The sequence below is a fragment of the Drosophila suzukii genome, assembly GCF_043229965.1.
Source record: "Drosophila suzukii chromosome 2 unlocalized genomic scaffold, CBGP_Dsuzu_IsoJpt1.0 scf_2c, whole genome shotgun sequence".
NCBI lineage: Eukaryota > Metazoa > Arthropoda > Insecta > Diptera > Drosophilidae > Drosophila > Drosophila suzukii.
Window position 1 is genome coordinate 27166823 of NW_027255896.1, and position 16673 is coordinate 27183495.

Genomic DNA, 16673 nt, shown 5'->3' on the forward strand with positions numbered 1-16673 from the left:
GTAATCTGTCCTCAACACCCCGAGCTAGACCTTTCACCACAAGCAATCAACTTCGCACTCACGAAGATACACCATCAAGCAGCACTCCTCCTGTGAGGAACAATTACACTCATCATACCCTGGAAAATATTCCGTATGCAGGTTCGCAAACCCTATTGCCAACTATTCTCGCAGACGTCGACGACGCTTGGGGAAACACAACAAAATGCAGAATGCTCTTAGACACGGGATCCATCATTACTTTGGCATCGGAATCATTTGTTTAGCGGATTGGCGTGCATCGAACGCATGCACGAATTTCAATTCTTGGTCTGGCCGCAAACAACGCCGGTCATACTCGAGGGCGTGCACACTTTAGGCTGCGCTCTCGGCATTCGGATCATATCATCGAGATGGACTCCTTCATTTTGTCCTCGCTGACGTCATCGCTTCCAGCGCAAACTATTGACACATCATCTTCAACCTGGAAGGAAATCTCAGCACTTCCCTTAGCAGATCCGACGTTCTGCACTCCTGGATCTATGGATGTCATCGTTGGATCTGATCAACTATGGTCTCTATATACCGGAGAAAGAAAATATTTTGGTAAGGACTATCCCATCGCTCTCAATACAATTTTTGGTTGGATTATTGCAGGCTCGTACACTGCCTGCGACGACCACATCACTCCGGCCGTGACCCATCACGCGGATCTCGACACGATGGTTCGATCGGTCATGGAAATGGACAATATGCAACCTAACCAATCTCTCTTGGACTCCAGTGATCCCACAGAGAGTCATTTCGCAAACACTCACACGCGCTCCGAAGACGGGGTCTATATCGTCGAGTATCCCTTCAAGGATGGAGCCCCGCCTATCGAATCAACTCTTGCCCAGGCCACCAACCGCCTAGTCTCATTGGAGCGACGGTTTCGTCGACATCCGGAACTCAAAAAACAATACGAGGAGTTTTTGGATGACTACTTGCAACGCGGTCATATGGAACAACTGACATCAGCCCAAGTAATGGACGACTCTGACACTTGCGTTTATCTACCGCATCACGCTGTCATCAAGCAGGATAGCCTGACGACCAAATGTCGGGTGGTCTTCGATGGATCTGGAAAAGACAGTTCTGGAATCTCCTTAAACGACAGACTTCATATTGGACCACCGATTCAGCGGGACTTGCTCGAGGTTTGCCTACGTTTCCGGCAGCACCGATATGTTCTATGCGCATATATTGAAAAGATATTTAGAGGGATTCAAGTTTCAAGGCGTCACACCAATTTTCAACGTATTGTGTGGCGAAAAAATGAGAATCAACCTATGCTTCATTTTCGGCTGTTAACAGTCACGTAGCGCCCTCTCCATTTCTGGCCGTTCGAGTTTTGAAGCAACTAGCTGACGATCATCGCCTCGAGTACCCGGCCGCATCACAAGCATTATCACAAGATGCTTATGTGGACGATATCCCAACTGGATGCGATTCGGTAGAAGATCTTCTGGTTCTAAAGACGGAGCTGATTGGACTCTTAGGAAAAGCGAAGTTCAAACTACTTCTGCAATCATTACCTGAAGAGGATCGATGTTATGCCCCAACACAGCTCACCAAAGGTTCACCCATGGAATCGCCCGTCAAGGTCCTTGGAATTCAGTGGAATCCAGGTCGTGATGTAATGTTCGTCAAACCTACAGAATTCGATCTCAGCATTGTCCCCACAAAACGAGAACTATTATCGCAGCTTTCCAAGATCTATGACCCACTCGGGACTGCAGCGCCTACCACCGTGCTTCTCAAGCTCATCTTCCAAGAAAGTTGGACCGCTGTAATACACTGGGACATACCTGGCGGTATGTTGGGGAACCAGACACCCTATACATTTATTCTTGTTAACTTTATCTCTCGCTCGCCTGTGTTATCTATTTACACATACACGCGCATGAAGCGCACCTTAATCGTATGTACGTGCAAGAGCTTTGCCAAATGCATTGCCTCGGTCAGTACTTTTCCATTCATCTCTTACGGTAACGTGTTTACGACTTAATTCAGCCTATTCTTGTAGTAATATACCCAGCTACAGTCAGTCACATTTTTGCTACCAACGCAACCACAGCGCATCGAGATTGATTGTACTAAATTATATTGAATGTTCGGTGAAGACAAATAAAAATCAATTCAAACAGTTACACTTCTGGCGTCTAATTTGTTAACACTTCGTAATAAGATTGTTCAGTTCGTAAACTTTCGACACTTTGGGAAGAATCTATTTCCATTTCGGGTTGCGTTCTAGAACAAACGCGGCAATATCGCTTTGAAAATTAAATTGGACATAACCAAGTATGCTGTTAACAGCTAAGTTGTCGCCAATAATTAATGACAATATAAGCCGCACTCTTTGCAAGCCGTTTTTAGTTCTTATTATTATTCCACTCTCAAGAACTTTAAATTCTTCAACGAACTGGTAAAATGAATTTTCATTTCCACACTTTTTAAGCTTTGGTGTCGCTATAAATGCAGCATGAAATATGTATTGAACTTTAGAAAGTAAATATCTTGGCATTAAAGGCAAATTAATGTAGCAGCCACATATGGAGAATGTATGGCTTCCTAATGCATTGTTAATTTGAAAGTCATCTAAGTATAAAACAAATGGCACAACAATGTCTGGATCAAATTGCTTTGCTATAGATTTAAAGACTTCTCCAGATGAAAAATTTGTTAAGTCATTACTTTTTAAATTTTTTTGTATGTTGCTTAATGTTAGCTTCAAAATAGTTGGTATCTCGAAAATTCTTTTTACTGTAAAAGCCAAAGGCATTATAAAGACGTCATTTGACTTCGGACCCAAGGTGGGATTTCCTTTCAATACTATTTCTGTTATTTTATTATCAATGGAAATTTTTTTTGGCTGCCTATATAGATTTGAATCGGATAATTTTTTAAAAAATGTGTGCTCTGTCTTACAGCCTTCAAATGGATCTTTGCAAAAACCAAGAGTCGGATTAATTCTATCCACTGTTTCCAGATTTACTTGCTTTTCAATAGCTGTAGACACAGAGCTGTAAAATTACAATATTGTTTTGAATTTGCAATACGTGTTTCCTCGGCATAAAAGTAAGTTCATATAAACTTAAAGTAAATTCAAGAGATTTTTGTTTTAAATCGTCTATGATTGATTGTATGCTTTGGGCTTCAAAACATAAATTTGTCTGTTCTTCCTCATCCTTTTCTTCAACTTCTTCAACGGTTTGATTGTACTTAGAGAATAACAGTTCTTCACATGAATTTCTTCGATTTGGAATTGGTTGCGTATGTAATCTAATTAAGTGCCGCCGAAAACTCAGGAAATTTGTAAAAATTTGTGTGCAAACATCCTGCTGATTAGGCAGCCTCAAGGATGTTCTTCTTAACAAATGCTTAATCTTTAAATGGGATATTAAATTTGGGCGTTGGAAATAATTTTCGACAGCAATAGCAGTTATACATGTTGAAAAAATTAATTTTTATTCATTAAATCGATTAACTTTTGTAAATTCGATGATCTTATGTCTACTTCGAAAATAATCTTTTGAACTGCGTACCAAGCCTGCTTTGAGGCTTTCGAGTAGCTCAGCGAGTATGATATGAAACACTTAAAACACAAATCTATGCTTTTTAAGAAGGAGTCACACTTTACCAGCGACTTGTCAAAGTAAACAAAGAAATCTAAGAGCTCCAGCTCAGACGATGCGTGAATAATTATAAATGGCTGTATTGTTGATCCCTCTAAATACTTTTCCCTGACTATATTGTTGATACGACGTTTATAGTCATTCAAGCTTGAAAGCCGTAGTACCATCGAAAGTTGAGCATCCGCTATTGTCGGTTTTTGGTTCCTTCTCCCGTTTTGATTCAAGATCCGAGATGTCGGCGGCAAGACGGCATTAAGCAAAATAAGGGGCAAGTAATCCTGGGCAATGATAATTATGTAGTTCTGACAACATTTTTTGCTTAAGCAGAAAACTTACCAACGATGGCGCGTTCTACATCAAGTAGTTGTCGCTTGCAGTCTTCGTTGTGGATGTGCCATTTGAAATATATTAGAATTTTGTCCTTCAAGCTGTTCCACCTATCGAACAGGAGATTTGTCTTTCCTTGGTAAAGGAAATCAAAGTCAATCTCGATCTATGGAAATATATACAAAAGATAAATCACTCTTATAATTTTAAAAAGAGAAACAGTAAAGCAACAATACAAACGAATGAAAGGGGACAATCACCACTAAGGAACCTAACTACACAGACAATCAAATAAACGTATGTATGTAATATTACCAAAGAAGAAACTTTAGAATGATTTAATTTTGGCCAGTCTTGCATGAATTCTAAATTGCTTAGCGACTTTACATCTTTTTGGCGAATTTTACATGTTTTTTCCCAGAGTCTACAGACTTCGCTCCTATCCGATGAGTCTCTCTCTAAATGCAATTTTAATGACAGTAATAGTCCCTTGTCGTCGTCTTCAAAATCTTGTGGAATATTTTCATCATCTTTGCTAGATAAAACTTTGCGACGTCTGTTCTTATACTTAGATATAATTTTCCACTGGGGTTACTTTGTTTTTTTTTCCAAGGTCAACCAAGGGAGAAAGTCGTTATATTAATTTGTAATGTTGTTAAGATATTCGAAATAAACAACATGGCATCCTTACTTTTTTTGTTTATATTTTAATAAAGGAGTTATTGTTAACTAAAGTAAAAATCGTCTACTGTATCATGAATTTAGTGGCACACCGTATATTTCTTACTTTTGCTTTCTTCCACACCGTCAACATGACCCTGAAGAGCACGCGGAGCCCAATCGGTGGAATGGCCTCTTTAATTTCGTCGTCATTTATGAATTGAAGGCACTCATAAAAAACCCCGGCACCTAAAACAAGAAATGATTTTTATTAATACTATACTAGAAGACAGCTGCAAATAACAACCACAATTTATTACATATGTACATGTCGAATTACGTTCGGGTTCCATTAGAGCGGAGTGCGTTTCTTGTAACTGCCTATCCTGTTCCTGCGAACCACACACTGCGACAGCGCCACAACGCTGACGCCTCGCTTTAACGGTTCCTCTCAAAAAGAACATGACAAAATCTACGAAGCCTGCAACGCAGCTGTGCTACACTTTTAGAAGCGCCGCACAGGCAACAGTTCTAACGGTACCTTGAAAGGCGAGCAGAGAGAAACAATGATATTGCAAAAATGAAGGACATAAGATGACACAAGAGAGGACACAAGAAAATAGCATTCCTTATACACTGAGATATACCAATCGCCGACATACATACATATATTTTGCATTCGCATATGTCTGTGTACATTTTAGGTTATGTCGTGTGTCTCTGTGCGTGCATGCAAACTTGTAACTAAGTCGAATATTTATTTATTTAAGATGATAGTAAAGTTTACAAAACTAATACTAACATAGGGAAATGTAGTGCTAGCTACGAGGCCTTCGACTACGAATTTATTTACTTAATGTAACAATTTATTTATTTACTTAATTTAACAATTTTTTTTTTTTAACATTTAGGTTTACATATATTTTTAATTTGAGGGATGTGAGGAGTTTTTATATGCTATGAAATAACTTTATTTCTTTTAAATATGTTATTATTGTTTTGATGTTTTCTATTGATGGGTTTCTAAGGTACTGTATGGCGTTAATGTTATTGAGGATATTAAGTTTTGTTTGGGCTATGGCGGGGCATGAATTAAGGATGTGATCCATATTAATTGGGGAGTGTGTTAGGCAAATTGGGCAGTTTTGTGGGGTGGTGCGATCTAAATAATATTTATGTGTCAGGTTTGTATGTCCTAGACGCAGTCTAGTAAATTTAATTTGATCAAGGCGAGTTATTTGTTGTTGTGTTACGTTTGAGTAGAAAGATGTGTGTGTGTTGTTTGTGTTGATGTTTTGGTACCAATTATTGCATTTAACAAGTATATTCTTTTTGGTTTCGTTGAGTTGTTGTTTTAAGAATTTGTTAATGTCTTTTGTGCTTAAGTTTTGTGTGTATATTAGTGGCATATTTAGAGCTAACTTTGCTGCTTTGTCGGCCATTCGTTTCCTTTAATGTTGCAGTGTCCTGGGGTCCATAAGATTTTGAATTTTGGGTAGTGTTTTGTTAGGATTGAACGGATTAGGGCTGGCTACATGTTATTGTTTTGTGTGTTTTTTATGGCTTCGATGGCTCCTAGAGAGTCGGAGCATATTACGAATTTACCGTGCATTTTTTGGATTATTTTTAGGGCTTCAAGGATGCCTAAGATTTCCGCTGATTGAATTGAAGAGTAGGGAGGTAAACTTCCGAATGCTAAGGTTTCTGTTTCTGTGGTGATTGCGAATGTTGTTATGGAGTTTTGTTGGGATCCGTCGGTGTATATGAAGATGTGATTTTGGAAAAGTGATTTTGCTTCGTTAAAGAGTGTTTGGTATGTTTCTGGTGTTGTTTTGTTCTTGTTGTAAATGTGTAATGATGTATTGATAGTGTTGCTAGGTAGTTGCCAGGCGGGATTTAATTTGTTGATTATTTTTGGTTTGTAGGGTATGTTGTATTTTTGACATATTTTAATTGATCGCTGAATTGTTGAGGTCCATTTTTTCATGTTTTTTTTTTGGTGTAATTAATTTATGAATCGGGGTGTCTTTTGAATGTAGTAAGGACTTAAAGATTTTTGCTGTAAGATAGTCGCGCTTTTGTTCTATTGTTGATGTATCTGTTTCGTATAAAAGATTGTGAATAGGTGTTGTATAGAATGCTCCCAGAGATAGCCGGATAGCGGAGTTAAATGATGTTTTTATTTTGTTTAGAGAACTTTTTGAGGTGTGTCCATATAACTGAAGTCCGTAGTCAATTTTTGATATTAGAATTGCTTTTGTGACATTTAGAAGGGTATGTGTGTTACAATTAAATCTAGGGCTAGCTAGGCATTTTATGATGTTCAGTTTGGAGGAGAGTGCAGGGATGAGAGCATTGATGTGGGTGCGCTGCGCGCATAAGTTATGTTAACATACATACATATGTTCATAGAAATCTGTGTTTGTTAAAAGCATCCCATTTACTTAATTATTTCACACATAAGCTTATAAGCTAATAATTATTAGTTTACGTTACGTTACGTTTATGTTTGTGTATATATCAGTGGTCGGCACACACATACCATCACAAGTTTGCCTTGCATTAGTGTGAGTGTAACAAACACGCAGTTTGCGCGCGGCGTGCTGAAGCGAGACGTTTCTCTGCTTTGCACTGAGATCCTCTGCCGCAGCAACAAAAAAGCGCGTCGAAGTTGAGAAAAAAATGACCCGAAGACCCATGCCGAAGTGACACGAACATGTAGGTTATACGTGTGCGAGCAGAGGATGGGCAGAACACTTCCCTATGCTCACTAGATAGGCCGCTGCCGACCACTGGTATATATGTATGTATGCAAAACAGACATTACAACAGATTACTGATTTCGTTTTATTAAGAAAACCGAGTTCGAATAAAAATCAAAGACAAACTAACACACTAACACAAATTGTAATAAAATCATTTTACTTACGCAGTAAATACGGAAGGGCTTTTATTAGTTTAAATTCTTGAAGCAGGTCCTCCAATTTTTGCTCGTCTTCGTTGTCACTCATTACACTGTTAAACCGCACAGTTTCAACATATACAAAGAAGTGGATTTGCAGCCATATAGGCGCCGCTTACTTTGATTCCTTCGATAACAGTTTGGTCTCTCTCCTTTCCTCTCCTATCACTTTCATTTTTTCTACGCCTTCCCCTCAAGTCCCTTGTCAACAACCACAGAACCGAGATTGATTTTAGTTCGGAATACTAAAATCGACATCGCTTCCGTCATGAAACCGAGAAGAAAAATGTGGGAAGACACAATACTAAAACCGAGAAGAACCGATCTCTGTTTTTTCCGTTCTCAATTTTTCTGGGTGTACAAGTTTATAAATTTACAACTAAAATCAAATGTTCTCTTAAATTACGTTCATGCTAAGGAATGCGTAATGTCTGACAAATAATAATGAGGACTGTATTAATATTTTTCTTTATTCTTTTACTGTGTAAATATACGTATAAAAATAAATATACCTATATGTATATGCGCTACCTTTATTCTGTCTTGTGCTGTTGAACAGCCGTAATAATTGGGCTGCAAACCAGTACAATGCAATTTTAACTCTCCGCACACTTCTCAACGAGCTGTCATGTTATATAAGTGACGTATACGCATATACCCGGGATACCAAACCCAACATACAACCTGTATATCCCGAGATACCCATTATTCCAATTGTCAATAACATAGGTCCAGTTATTCAAATCAATCCGACATAAACATTTAACCCCTCAGACACAAATCTTTCCCACGCCTTCGATCGACGGCACCAGTAATATAAACACTTATCACGCCTTCATCGACGTCGGCAGACATAAACAATATTCGAACATTTAAACAAATGGTCCAGCCTGAGAACCCATTCGTCAGCATAAAAGGTTTGGCCAATCCAAATTAATTAAACAAAAGATGCAGCCTAGAATCCGTTTCATCGGGCCACAGATTTGACCAATCAAATTTCTTAATCAAAGTCCACTTTCGCTGCTCGCGTCGCTGTCACCGTTAAGAGCCATAGTTATAAGAATAATGTATTTTGTAAAATCAGTTTAAGATTGGGAATCAAACTTGAAAGAACTTAACCAATAAAAACTCCGCTATATATTAAAACAAAAATCGCTTTTTTAATATATCCTGAAACAAAAAACATAATTGGCGCAGTCGGTAGGATACAAGTAATATCCTCGCGAGTGACTACCTAAAAAGGACTTAAAAAATCACTTCGCGAAAATAAAAACATTATTTGTATCCGCAAATCGAACTTACTAACATTAGTTAAATCACGGATGAGGATTTCTAGTGTCTAACCCAGCAATAATAAATCTAATTAATTTCGCCTAAAAACCATTAAAAATGGAATTGCCATCAACATCAGCAGCAGCAGCAGCCGTAGCCGCAGCAGCAAAAGCATCGCAAACCCTCTCAGATTTGTCCATGAATCATTTGAATCAGATAAATAAATTCAATGGAGACCCACTCTATTTGGCTCTTTTCATAAAAGAAGTCGATGAATTAGTCTACCATTACCCTACAACATCAGAAAACCAAATTATCCAAGAAGCCATCAGGAACCTCCTAGTTGGACAAGCCAAATCACTCTTGTTGAGAAATATACCACAGGACTTAAAGGAATTAAGGACCCTACTTATCAGCGAGTTCACATCGAATGATAGCAGAACTACGTGAGACTAAATATAAAAATAATTTACATAAATTTGTTGAAGAATTAGAAGAATAGACAAGTAGAATTTGTTGTAAACTGAGCCTAGACAATAATCTATCAAACACAGTCCTAGTTTCGAGGACATTGAGTTTTACATTAGCTGAAGTGATTCGTAAAAAATTACCAATCAAAACTTTTATTATGTTGAGTAAATTTGATATTTCGTCTCCTCTTAAATTAAAACAATCTGCCCAAGCTGTAGGAATCTTTGAAGATAAACCCATAAATAATCGTTCGTATATATTCCAAAACTCTCAGGAAGATGATGAAGTTCAAGATTTTAAAACATCAAAATCATACTCAAATGCAAAACCCAACTATCATTCAGATAATAACCAAGGGGGTAGATTCCAAAATAACAATTATCAAAACAAATATAACAAAAACCAGCAGAGACAGAATAGGTTCGACTCTAATAACAACAATAATTCTAATAATAATAATTCAGAAAATAATTATTATCCTAAGACTTTTTAAAACAATCAAGGACAGGGTAACCAAAGTACTCAGAGTACTAATATTCCCCAAAAACGTCCCCGAGTTTCAGATTCAGATCAACAACGTACGAGTAAGTCTGAGCCAATGGACACATTTGAAAATTTTCAGACAACAGCCTCGGACGAAACACCACAGCCATAAAAATTAAAATTGATAATAAACCATGCCTCTGTCTTATCGATACACGATCAAGCATAAATTTAATTAACGAAAACTTCTTTCACTACCCAATTAAAAAGAATTCTACTAAAATTGGAACAATAGGTGAATCTGTAACTTTCAATAAATATATTCAGTTTAGCATTCCAAAATTATTTTCATCTAAGCAAACATTTGTGAGGAGTTAAATAACTCCCCACAAATAGAAGCAGCAGCAGATGGCCGGCCGCTTACCAGATACGCGGCGAATTCGCGTAGTAACGGCGCGGCGAGGAGAGTTTGGAGACTTGGATGGAGAACGAGAGAGTTTGGAGACCAAGGATGCAGAGCGACAGAGTTTGGAGACCAAGGATGGAGATCGAGAGAGTTTGGATACCAAGGACGGAGAGCGAGTAAGTTTGGAGACCAAGCATGGAGATCGAGATAATGGAGACTTCGCGGGCAAGGCAAGAGTGCCGTGTGCAAAAACAGGATAACGGAACTCCACCGTACTTTGGACTCTCCCGTGAACTTTGGACCGGGAGAGGAAGTGCCACATCTCGGCAGTGGAGCGGCACACAGGCGTGCCACAAGCATCACGGGAATCAGCGGGATGGCAGCAGTGGGCGGAGCATCGATTGGAAGCGGTATGTGAAGGACAAGTGGATCAACCAGGAGTCACGTGGATCAACCAGGAGTCACGTGGATCAACCGTGCGCAAAAGGGAAATAACGGTTCAGTCGATCACGAGGAGTCAAACCTTCAAGATCAGTTAAAGTGCCAAGTAAACAGTCAGTCAAGCAAGTAATCTACGAGGGAGCTAAAACCAAGCGAGTCGTCGGAAGCAGCGCCGTGGGAAGCACACAAGGAGCAAAATCGCCACGTCGAGACGTTCGGGATTGGGACATCAGGAATCTCCGAATTGAGACACAAGTGGCTGAGTTCTGGAAGGCATCACGTGGTTAAGTCAAGGCGTTTGTTTTCCAACTTTGTCACGAACCACACCCTGGTGAGTCGCCCGGCGGGTCTGTCAGAGACAAACAAAAGAGTCCTACGACGAAAAACCGTCAGCTTGGGGAGGAAAGTTGTCTGCGACCCAGCGTACCTGCAGCAGGACCTGGCGTGAAGGACGAGCGGTAGATTGATTTGCGGTTTCAAGAGGCGGCCGCCTGGAGAGCCCTGCGATTACCGGCGAAGTTCCCGAACAGCAACCGCCCAACTCCCCGAGAACCAGAACGACGAGACACTGGTCAGACGACAGCGCAGAGGACATCGACAGCGACGCCAGCAGACATTTCCGGCAGCCACGTTACCACCGCCGCGCGGAGCTCATTGGGGAGCGCATTAGGGTGAAGCCGGGGGGAACGTTCGTCTGCGTTAGGCGTAAAGCAAAGTGAACTGCTAGACAGCTTCCTGGCGGCAGCCTTGACTGTCAGCGCGATCTGAGAAAGAACCTAGCGGGACCGTCCGGGACAGAGCAATGGACAGGTATTCCCTCGAAAGGCATCGGCCTGGAGAGCAAGGCTTGTTCACCCTAGTCTGAGAACGGTGACGCTTCCCTAAGCCCACAAGGCCGAACTCTCTGCGGGTCTAAGGCGCAACAAGCGACCCCGAGGCAGCGCGTCGGCAAGCAAGCAGAGGCGGCCACTACGAGCGTCCCGAAACCCAGGATCCAGTGGAAGCCGAGTCAACGCGTCGAGGAGCCAGAAAGAGGAGCGCCAGCAGCCGGCGGAACCAGAGCCAGGAGATACCGAAGCCAGCCCAGCCACACACCCGCTGTACTAATACCACGAGAATAAATCCCACTGTTGCCATTTGAACCACTTTGACTTTGACTCACTGATCTACGGGCAATCACGTCATATAAATTTGGTGGGACGAACACACAGTCTTCTGAGCTAGCCGCACGAATCTCTTCGCGAGCAGACACACAAAATCAGTTCGTTACATCTGGCGCCCAACGTGATTGTCCCAAAGTGAGAACAGCACAAGAAGTGGATTTACCGCCTCAAGAAGGAGGACTTCGCCCACGTCGCACAGAGGCTTAATGTCGCCCTGGAGGGCAGGCTAGAAGACATGAGGGAGGCACTATCGGAATACTATTCAGAAACAGAGAACGACCCACAGCTTGTCGACATCTGGGCCGAGCTGAAAGCAACACACCACGACAGAGGCGGCCCAAGCATTACATTAACAAACGCTGAAGGGGAAAACCTGGTGGCAAGACTGAGCTTTGACAACATGCAAAAAGAGGCCCACAGGAGAGAGTCGAGCCAGGATAAGAAAACAACAGCGCTGACCCCGAGACCAAGCCAGTCGGACTATGCAAAGGTCGCTAGACAGGTCCGCGAATGGTCGTTCAGGTTCGACGGGGCGGAAAAACCATTTGAGTTCCTGGAGCAGGTAGAATGGTCCGCCAACACGTACGGCTTGGACCTTGATATGATCCCTCGAGCGATGCCGGAGTTGCTTAAAGGAAGGGCGTTGAAATGGATCATCGCCAACAACAGGCAATGGAGAACCTGGGCAGAGTTCATAGAAAGCTTCCACACCTATTTTCTGCCAAGAGATTTCTTCACCAGGCTCGGGGTCCAGGTCCGGGAACAGAAGCAAGGCTTCAGCGAGTCGTTCAAGGAGTACATGATCGACATGCAGACGATGGTGAGGCCACTTAACTACTCTACGAAAGAAACGTTAAGGGTCATTAAAGAGAACTGCACACCAAGCCTGCGGATTTTCTTAAGAGCAGTCAAAGTGTCGGACCTGGACACGTTAATGATCCTAGCCGATGAGTACGAAGAACTTGAAAAGGAACGGAATGTTTTCGCACAGGAGAACAAGTTCTCAAAGACCAAGTCGGCGTCACCAACGCAGGTGACATGCAGAAGACACGAGGAAATGACCAATGGGCACCACCACACCAAGCCAGACGACAGCAGGCAACAGACGCACCACGTGGAGGCCATTGGACACCACCCCCACAACAACAGAGACAGCCAAACAATACCGTGTGGAGGCCGCCAAGCAACACACAGAGGCCACAAGATGCCACCCATATCACAGACCCGCAGGAGGCCTGTCGAAAATGCGGTGGGAACGGACACTGGGCTAGAGGATGTCGAAACCAGCGGCTGTTATTTTGCTGGATATGCGGCAAGGTGGGTGTCAGGAGCGTCGATTGCTGCCAACGATCGGGAAATGGCCAGCGATCTCAGCCGAAGAGAGGCGAGCGGGGATCGCACAATGCCACCTCTCCAAACTAACGGGCAAGCTAATCGAGGAGAAGCAGCAGTTGTCCGCAGCTGTGATGATTGGTGGGAACAGCTACAAAGCCACAATCGACACCGGAGCAACGGCAAGCTTCGTTAGCGAAGAATTGGCGGACAATATTGCTGCTCTAGGAAGGATTACAAGGACGGCAAGTTAGGTTGGCAGATGGAAGGTGCGAGATCGAGGTGGAGATCAAATTCGGCAACAAACAAGTGACCATGAGCCTGTTGATTTTACCCGGAGTAGTGGATCCATTAGTGTTGGGATGGAACTTCCTGAGACAAGTCGGAACCGAGATAAGGTGTGCTGGACACGAGACAATAATAACAGCCAGGAACCGACACAATGGACGGCTCGAGGAAAAGCTATCAGTAGCAGTCGTTCAACAAGTAAACGATTTGGACGATACTACAGCGTTTCTTGAAGTAGAGCTGGCAGACTTCAGCACAATGACGGTAACATCGAATATAGCAGAACACCAAATCAAAATGAAGGATCACAAGCCAATCAAGCAGAGATACTACCCAAATCCAAGGGGAAATCAACGCAAAGGTGGACGAGATTCTCCAAATGGGGTTCATAGAGCATTCAAAGAGCCCATACAGCTCCACCATCGTGATGGTGAAAAAGAAGACAGGCAAGTGGAGACTGTGTTTCGACTTCAGGCAGATCAACGCGAAGTCAGTTAAGGATGCCTACCCAATGCCCCGCATAAACTACATCCTGGACCAACTAAGGGAAGCGCGGTACATCAGCAGTTTGGACCTGAAGGATGAATACTGGCAAATCCCACTGAAAGAAAGTAGCAGGCAATATACGGCGTTCACGGTACCAGGCAAAGGTCTGTTTCAGTGGAGGGTAATGCCGTTCGGACTTCACTCGGCGTCGGCAACGTTTCAGCGAGTAATTGGCCCCGAGATGTCACCTCACGCATTCGCTTACCAGGATGACATAATAGTGATCGGTCGCACGCTGGAAGAACACAAGAGAAACCTTAAAAAAGTGTTCCGGCGTCTAAAGGAAGCAAACGCTGAATCCAGAAAAATGCCATGTCTTTGAGAAGGAACTGCTGTACCTGGGACAACGAGTGACTAGCGAGGGAATAGGAACAGATCCAGAAAAATTTGCCGCCATCGCTGAACTGGAACCGCCATCGACCGTCAAAGATCTCCGGCAATACCTAATAGTAGCGTCGTGGTACCGCCGGCTTGTACCAGATTTTTCCAGAATCGTCAAACCTCTGAATGACCTGCTGCGCAAAGGCAGCAAGTGGGAGTGGACACCAGTACCACACCGAGCAGGCAGTGAAGACGTCGCGTCATGGAAGATGTGCGTCCCAAAGTCGTTACGAGAAACAGTGTTGAGGGAAAACCACGACGCACCGTCTGCGTAGGAGGCCGGAGGACAATTGCACGGTTGGCAGTCCGATACTACTGGCCAGGCATGCATAGAGACGCCCGAGCCCACGTACGAAAATGCGAGATTTGCATGCGGCTTAAGCCCAATCAGATGCAGGCGGCCGGGAAGATGTTGACCCAAGTGCCGGAGGAACCATGGGCAACGGTATGTGCAGACTTCGTTGGACCCCTACCAAGGTCTAAGCACGGGAACCAAATGCTGCTGGTCATGATAGACAGGTTTTCGAAATGGACGGAACTGGTGCCCCTACGCAGTGCGACAGCAGAGTCGCTCAAGAAGACGTTTAGGGAGCGCAAGGTACGGGGTCCCGAAGGTGGTCATAACGGACAATGGAGTACAGTTTGCAAGCCCCATATTTAAAAATTTCCTGGCTGAGATGGGTATCAGTCAACAATTCACCGCGCCATATACACCACAAGAGAATCCGACCGAACGAGAAAACAGAACAAGACCATGATTGCGCAGTTCGCAGGGCAGGACCAGAGAGACTGGGACGAGAAGTGGCCGGAGATTATGCTAGCAGTGAACACGAGCACATCGGAATCCACCGGCCATAAACCTGCGTTTCTTACCCAGGGAAGGGAACGACGTCTACCCAGCAGCCTATATGATAAGGAAACCCTAGGAACTGGACGAGCTACGGAGACCCCTGAGGAAAATGCCAACAAACTAAGAGAGGTATTTGAGATCGTGCGGCGAAATATGGAAAAGGCGTCCCAGGACCAAGCCAGACACTACAATCTGAGGAGGCAATGGTCACTAGCGGTGGGCGACATAGTGTGGGCCAATGAACATCACCTGTCCAAAGCGGCTGAAGGATTCGCTGCAAAACTAGCCCCGAGGTACGATGGCCCCTACCAGGTTGTAGATTTCGTCTCTCCAGTGATCTGTAAAATTCGCCACACACAGTCGAAGAAAGAAAGGACAGTTCACGTTGGCGAGCTCAAGCAACAACAAAACGAACAGACAACAGAAACGTCAGATTGTCTAACGACAGGTAAGAGGCGACAGAATTAGGCGTCAGGCCAAAGCGAGAGTCATCCATGTGCCACGCGGAAAGGACAATCAGGATAGCACAAGGACATGGAAAAGGATTTCTCGTTAATTCAGACTGCGAGGCCAAAGGATTATGCGTCAGGCCGAAGCGAGAGTCATCCAAACGCCACGCAGAAAGATCAACCATAAATATAGGTCACAAGGATACGGGCAACGTGTAGGGATCCAACCGCAAGGCAGCAGGATTCAGCGTCGGGCAGTTGCCAGAGTCATCCGCAATTACGCCAGGCGGAAGGGACACTTACAAAACAGCACAAGGATACGGGTAACATATAGGGATCCACCCGCAAGGCAACAGGATTCAGCGTCGGGCAGTTGCCAGAGTCATCAGCGATTACGCCGGCGGAAGCGACACTTACAAAACAGCACAAGGATACGGGTAACATATAGGGATCCACCCGCAAGGCAACAGGATTCAGCGTCGGGCAGTTGCCAGAGTCATCCGCGATTACGCCAGGCGGAAGGGACACTTACAAAACATCACAAGGATACGGGTAACATATAGGGATCCACCCGCAAGGCAACAGGATTCAGCGTCGGGCAGTTGCCAGAGTCATCCGCTATAACGCCAGGCGGAAGGGACACTTACAAAACGGCACAAGGATACCGGTAACGTATAGGGTCCACCCGCAAGGCAACAGGATTCAGCGTCGGGCATTTGCCAGAGTCATCCGTGGTAAGGCCAGACGGGAAGGACACGGACAAGGTCGACAACAACAGTAACAAAAGCACATCACTTCAACAAGGATACCCCAACAATACCCTAAGTGTGCCCAAAGGACACCCTAGGGATAGCCCAACGATACTCTAAAAATACCCGAAGGACACCCCAACAATACCTCTAAGTGTGCCCAAAGGACACCCGAAGGATACCCTTGGGATAGCCCAGCGATACACTAAGGACACCCAAAGGACACCCCAACAATAC

At 43.6% G+C, this 16673-nt stretch overlaps 2 protein-coding genes across 8 annotated transcripts in view; one reads left to right on the forward strand and one right to left on the reverse strand.

Annotated features, from left to right (window-relative positions):
- The first annotated feature begins 392 nt into the window (after positions 1–392).
- Positions 393–3050, forward strand: LOC139354385 (uncharacterized). Its single transcript, XM_070998612.1, has 4 exons — positions 393–585; positions 637–1178; positions 1379–1835; positions 3031–3050. The coding sequence occupies exons 1-4, from the start codon at positions 393–395 to the stop codon at positions 3048–3050; spliced, it is 1212 nt and encodes a 403-aa protein (XP_070854713.1).
- Positions 3051–3463: 413 nt separating this feature from the next.
- The window catches only part of Stlk (Ste20-like kinase), a 119171-nt gene continuing 105961 nt past the window's right edge, over positions 3464–16673 (reverse strand). For 4 of the 7 annotated variants that reach the window (XM_070998334.1, XM_070998327.1, XM_070998326.1 and 1 more), the window contains 3 exons: positions 4771–4892; positions 3993–4149; positions 3464–3934 (listed from right to left, as the gene is read on the reverse strand). In XM_070998334.1, the coding sequence (XP_070854435.1) occupies positions 3909–3934; positions 3993–4149; positions 4771–4892 (305 nt within the window). In that variant the 3' untranslated portion in view covers positions 3464–3908. Of the gene's footprint in view, positions 3935–3992; positions 4150–4770; positions 4893–4963; positions 5447–16673 lie in introns of those variants that run through there. The other 3 variants (XM_070998336.1, XR_011605184.1, XM_070998335.1) reach the window with 3 other exon arrangements.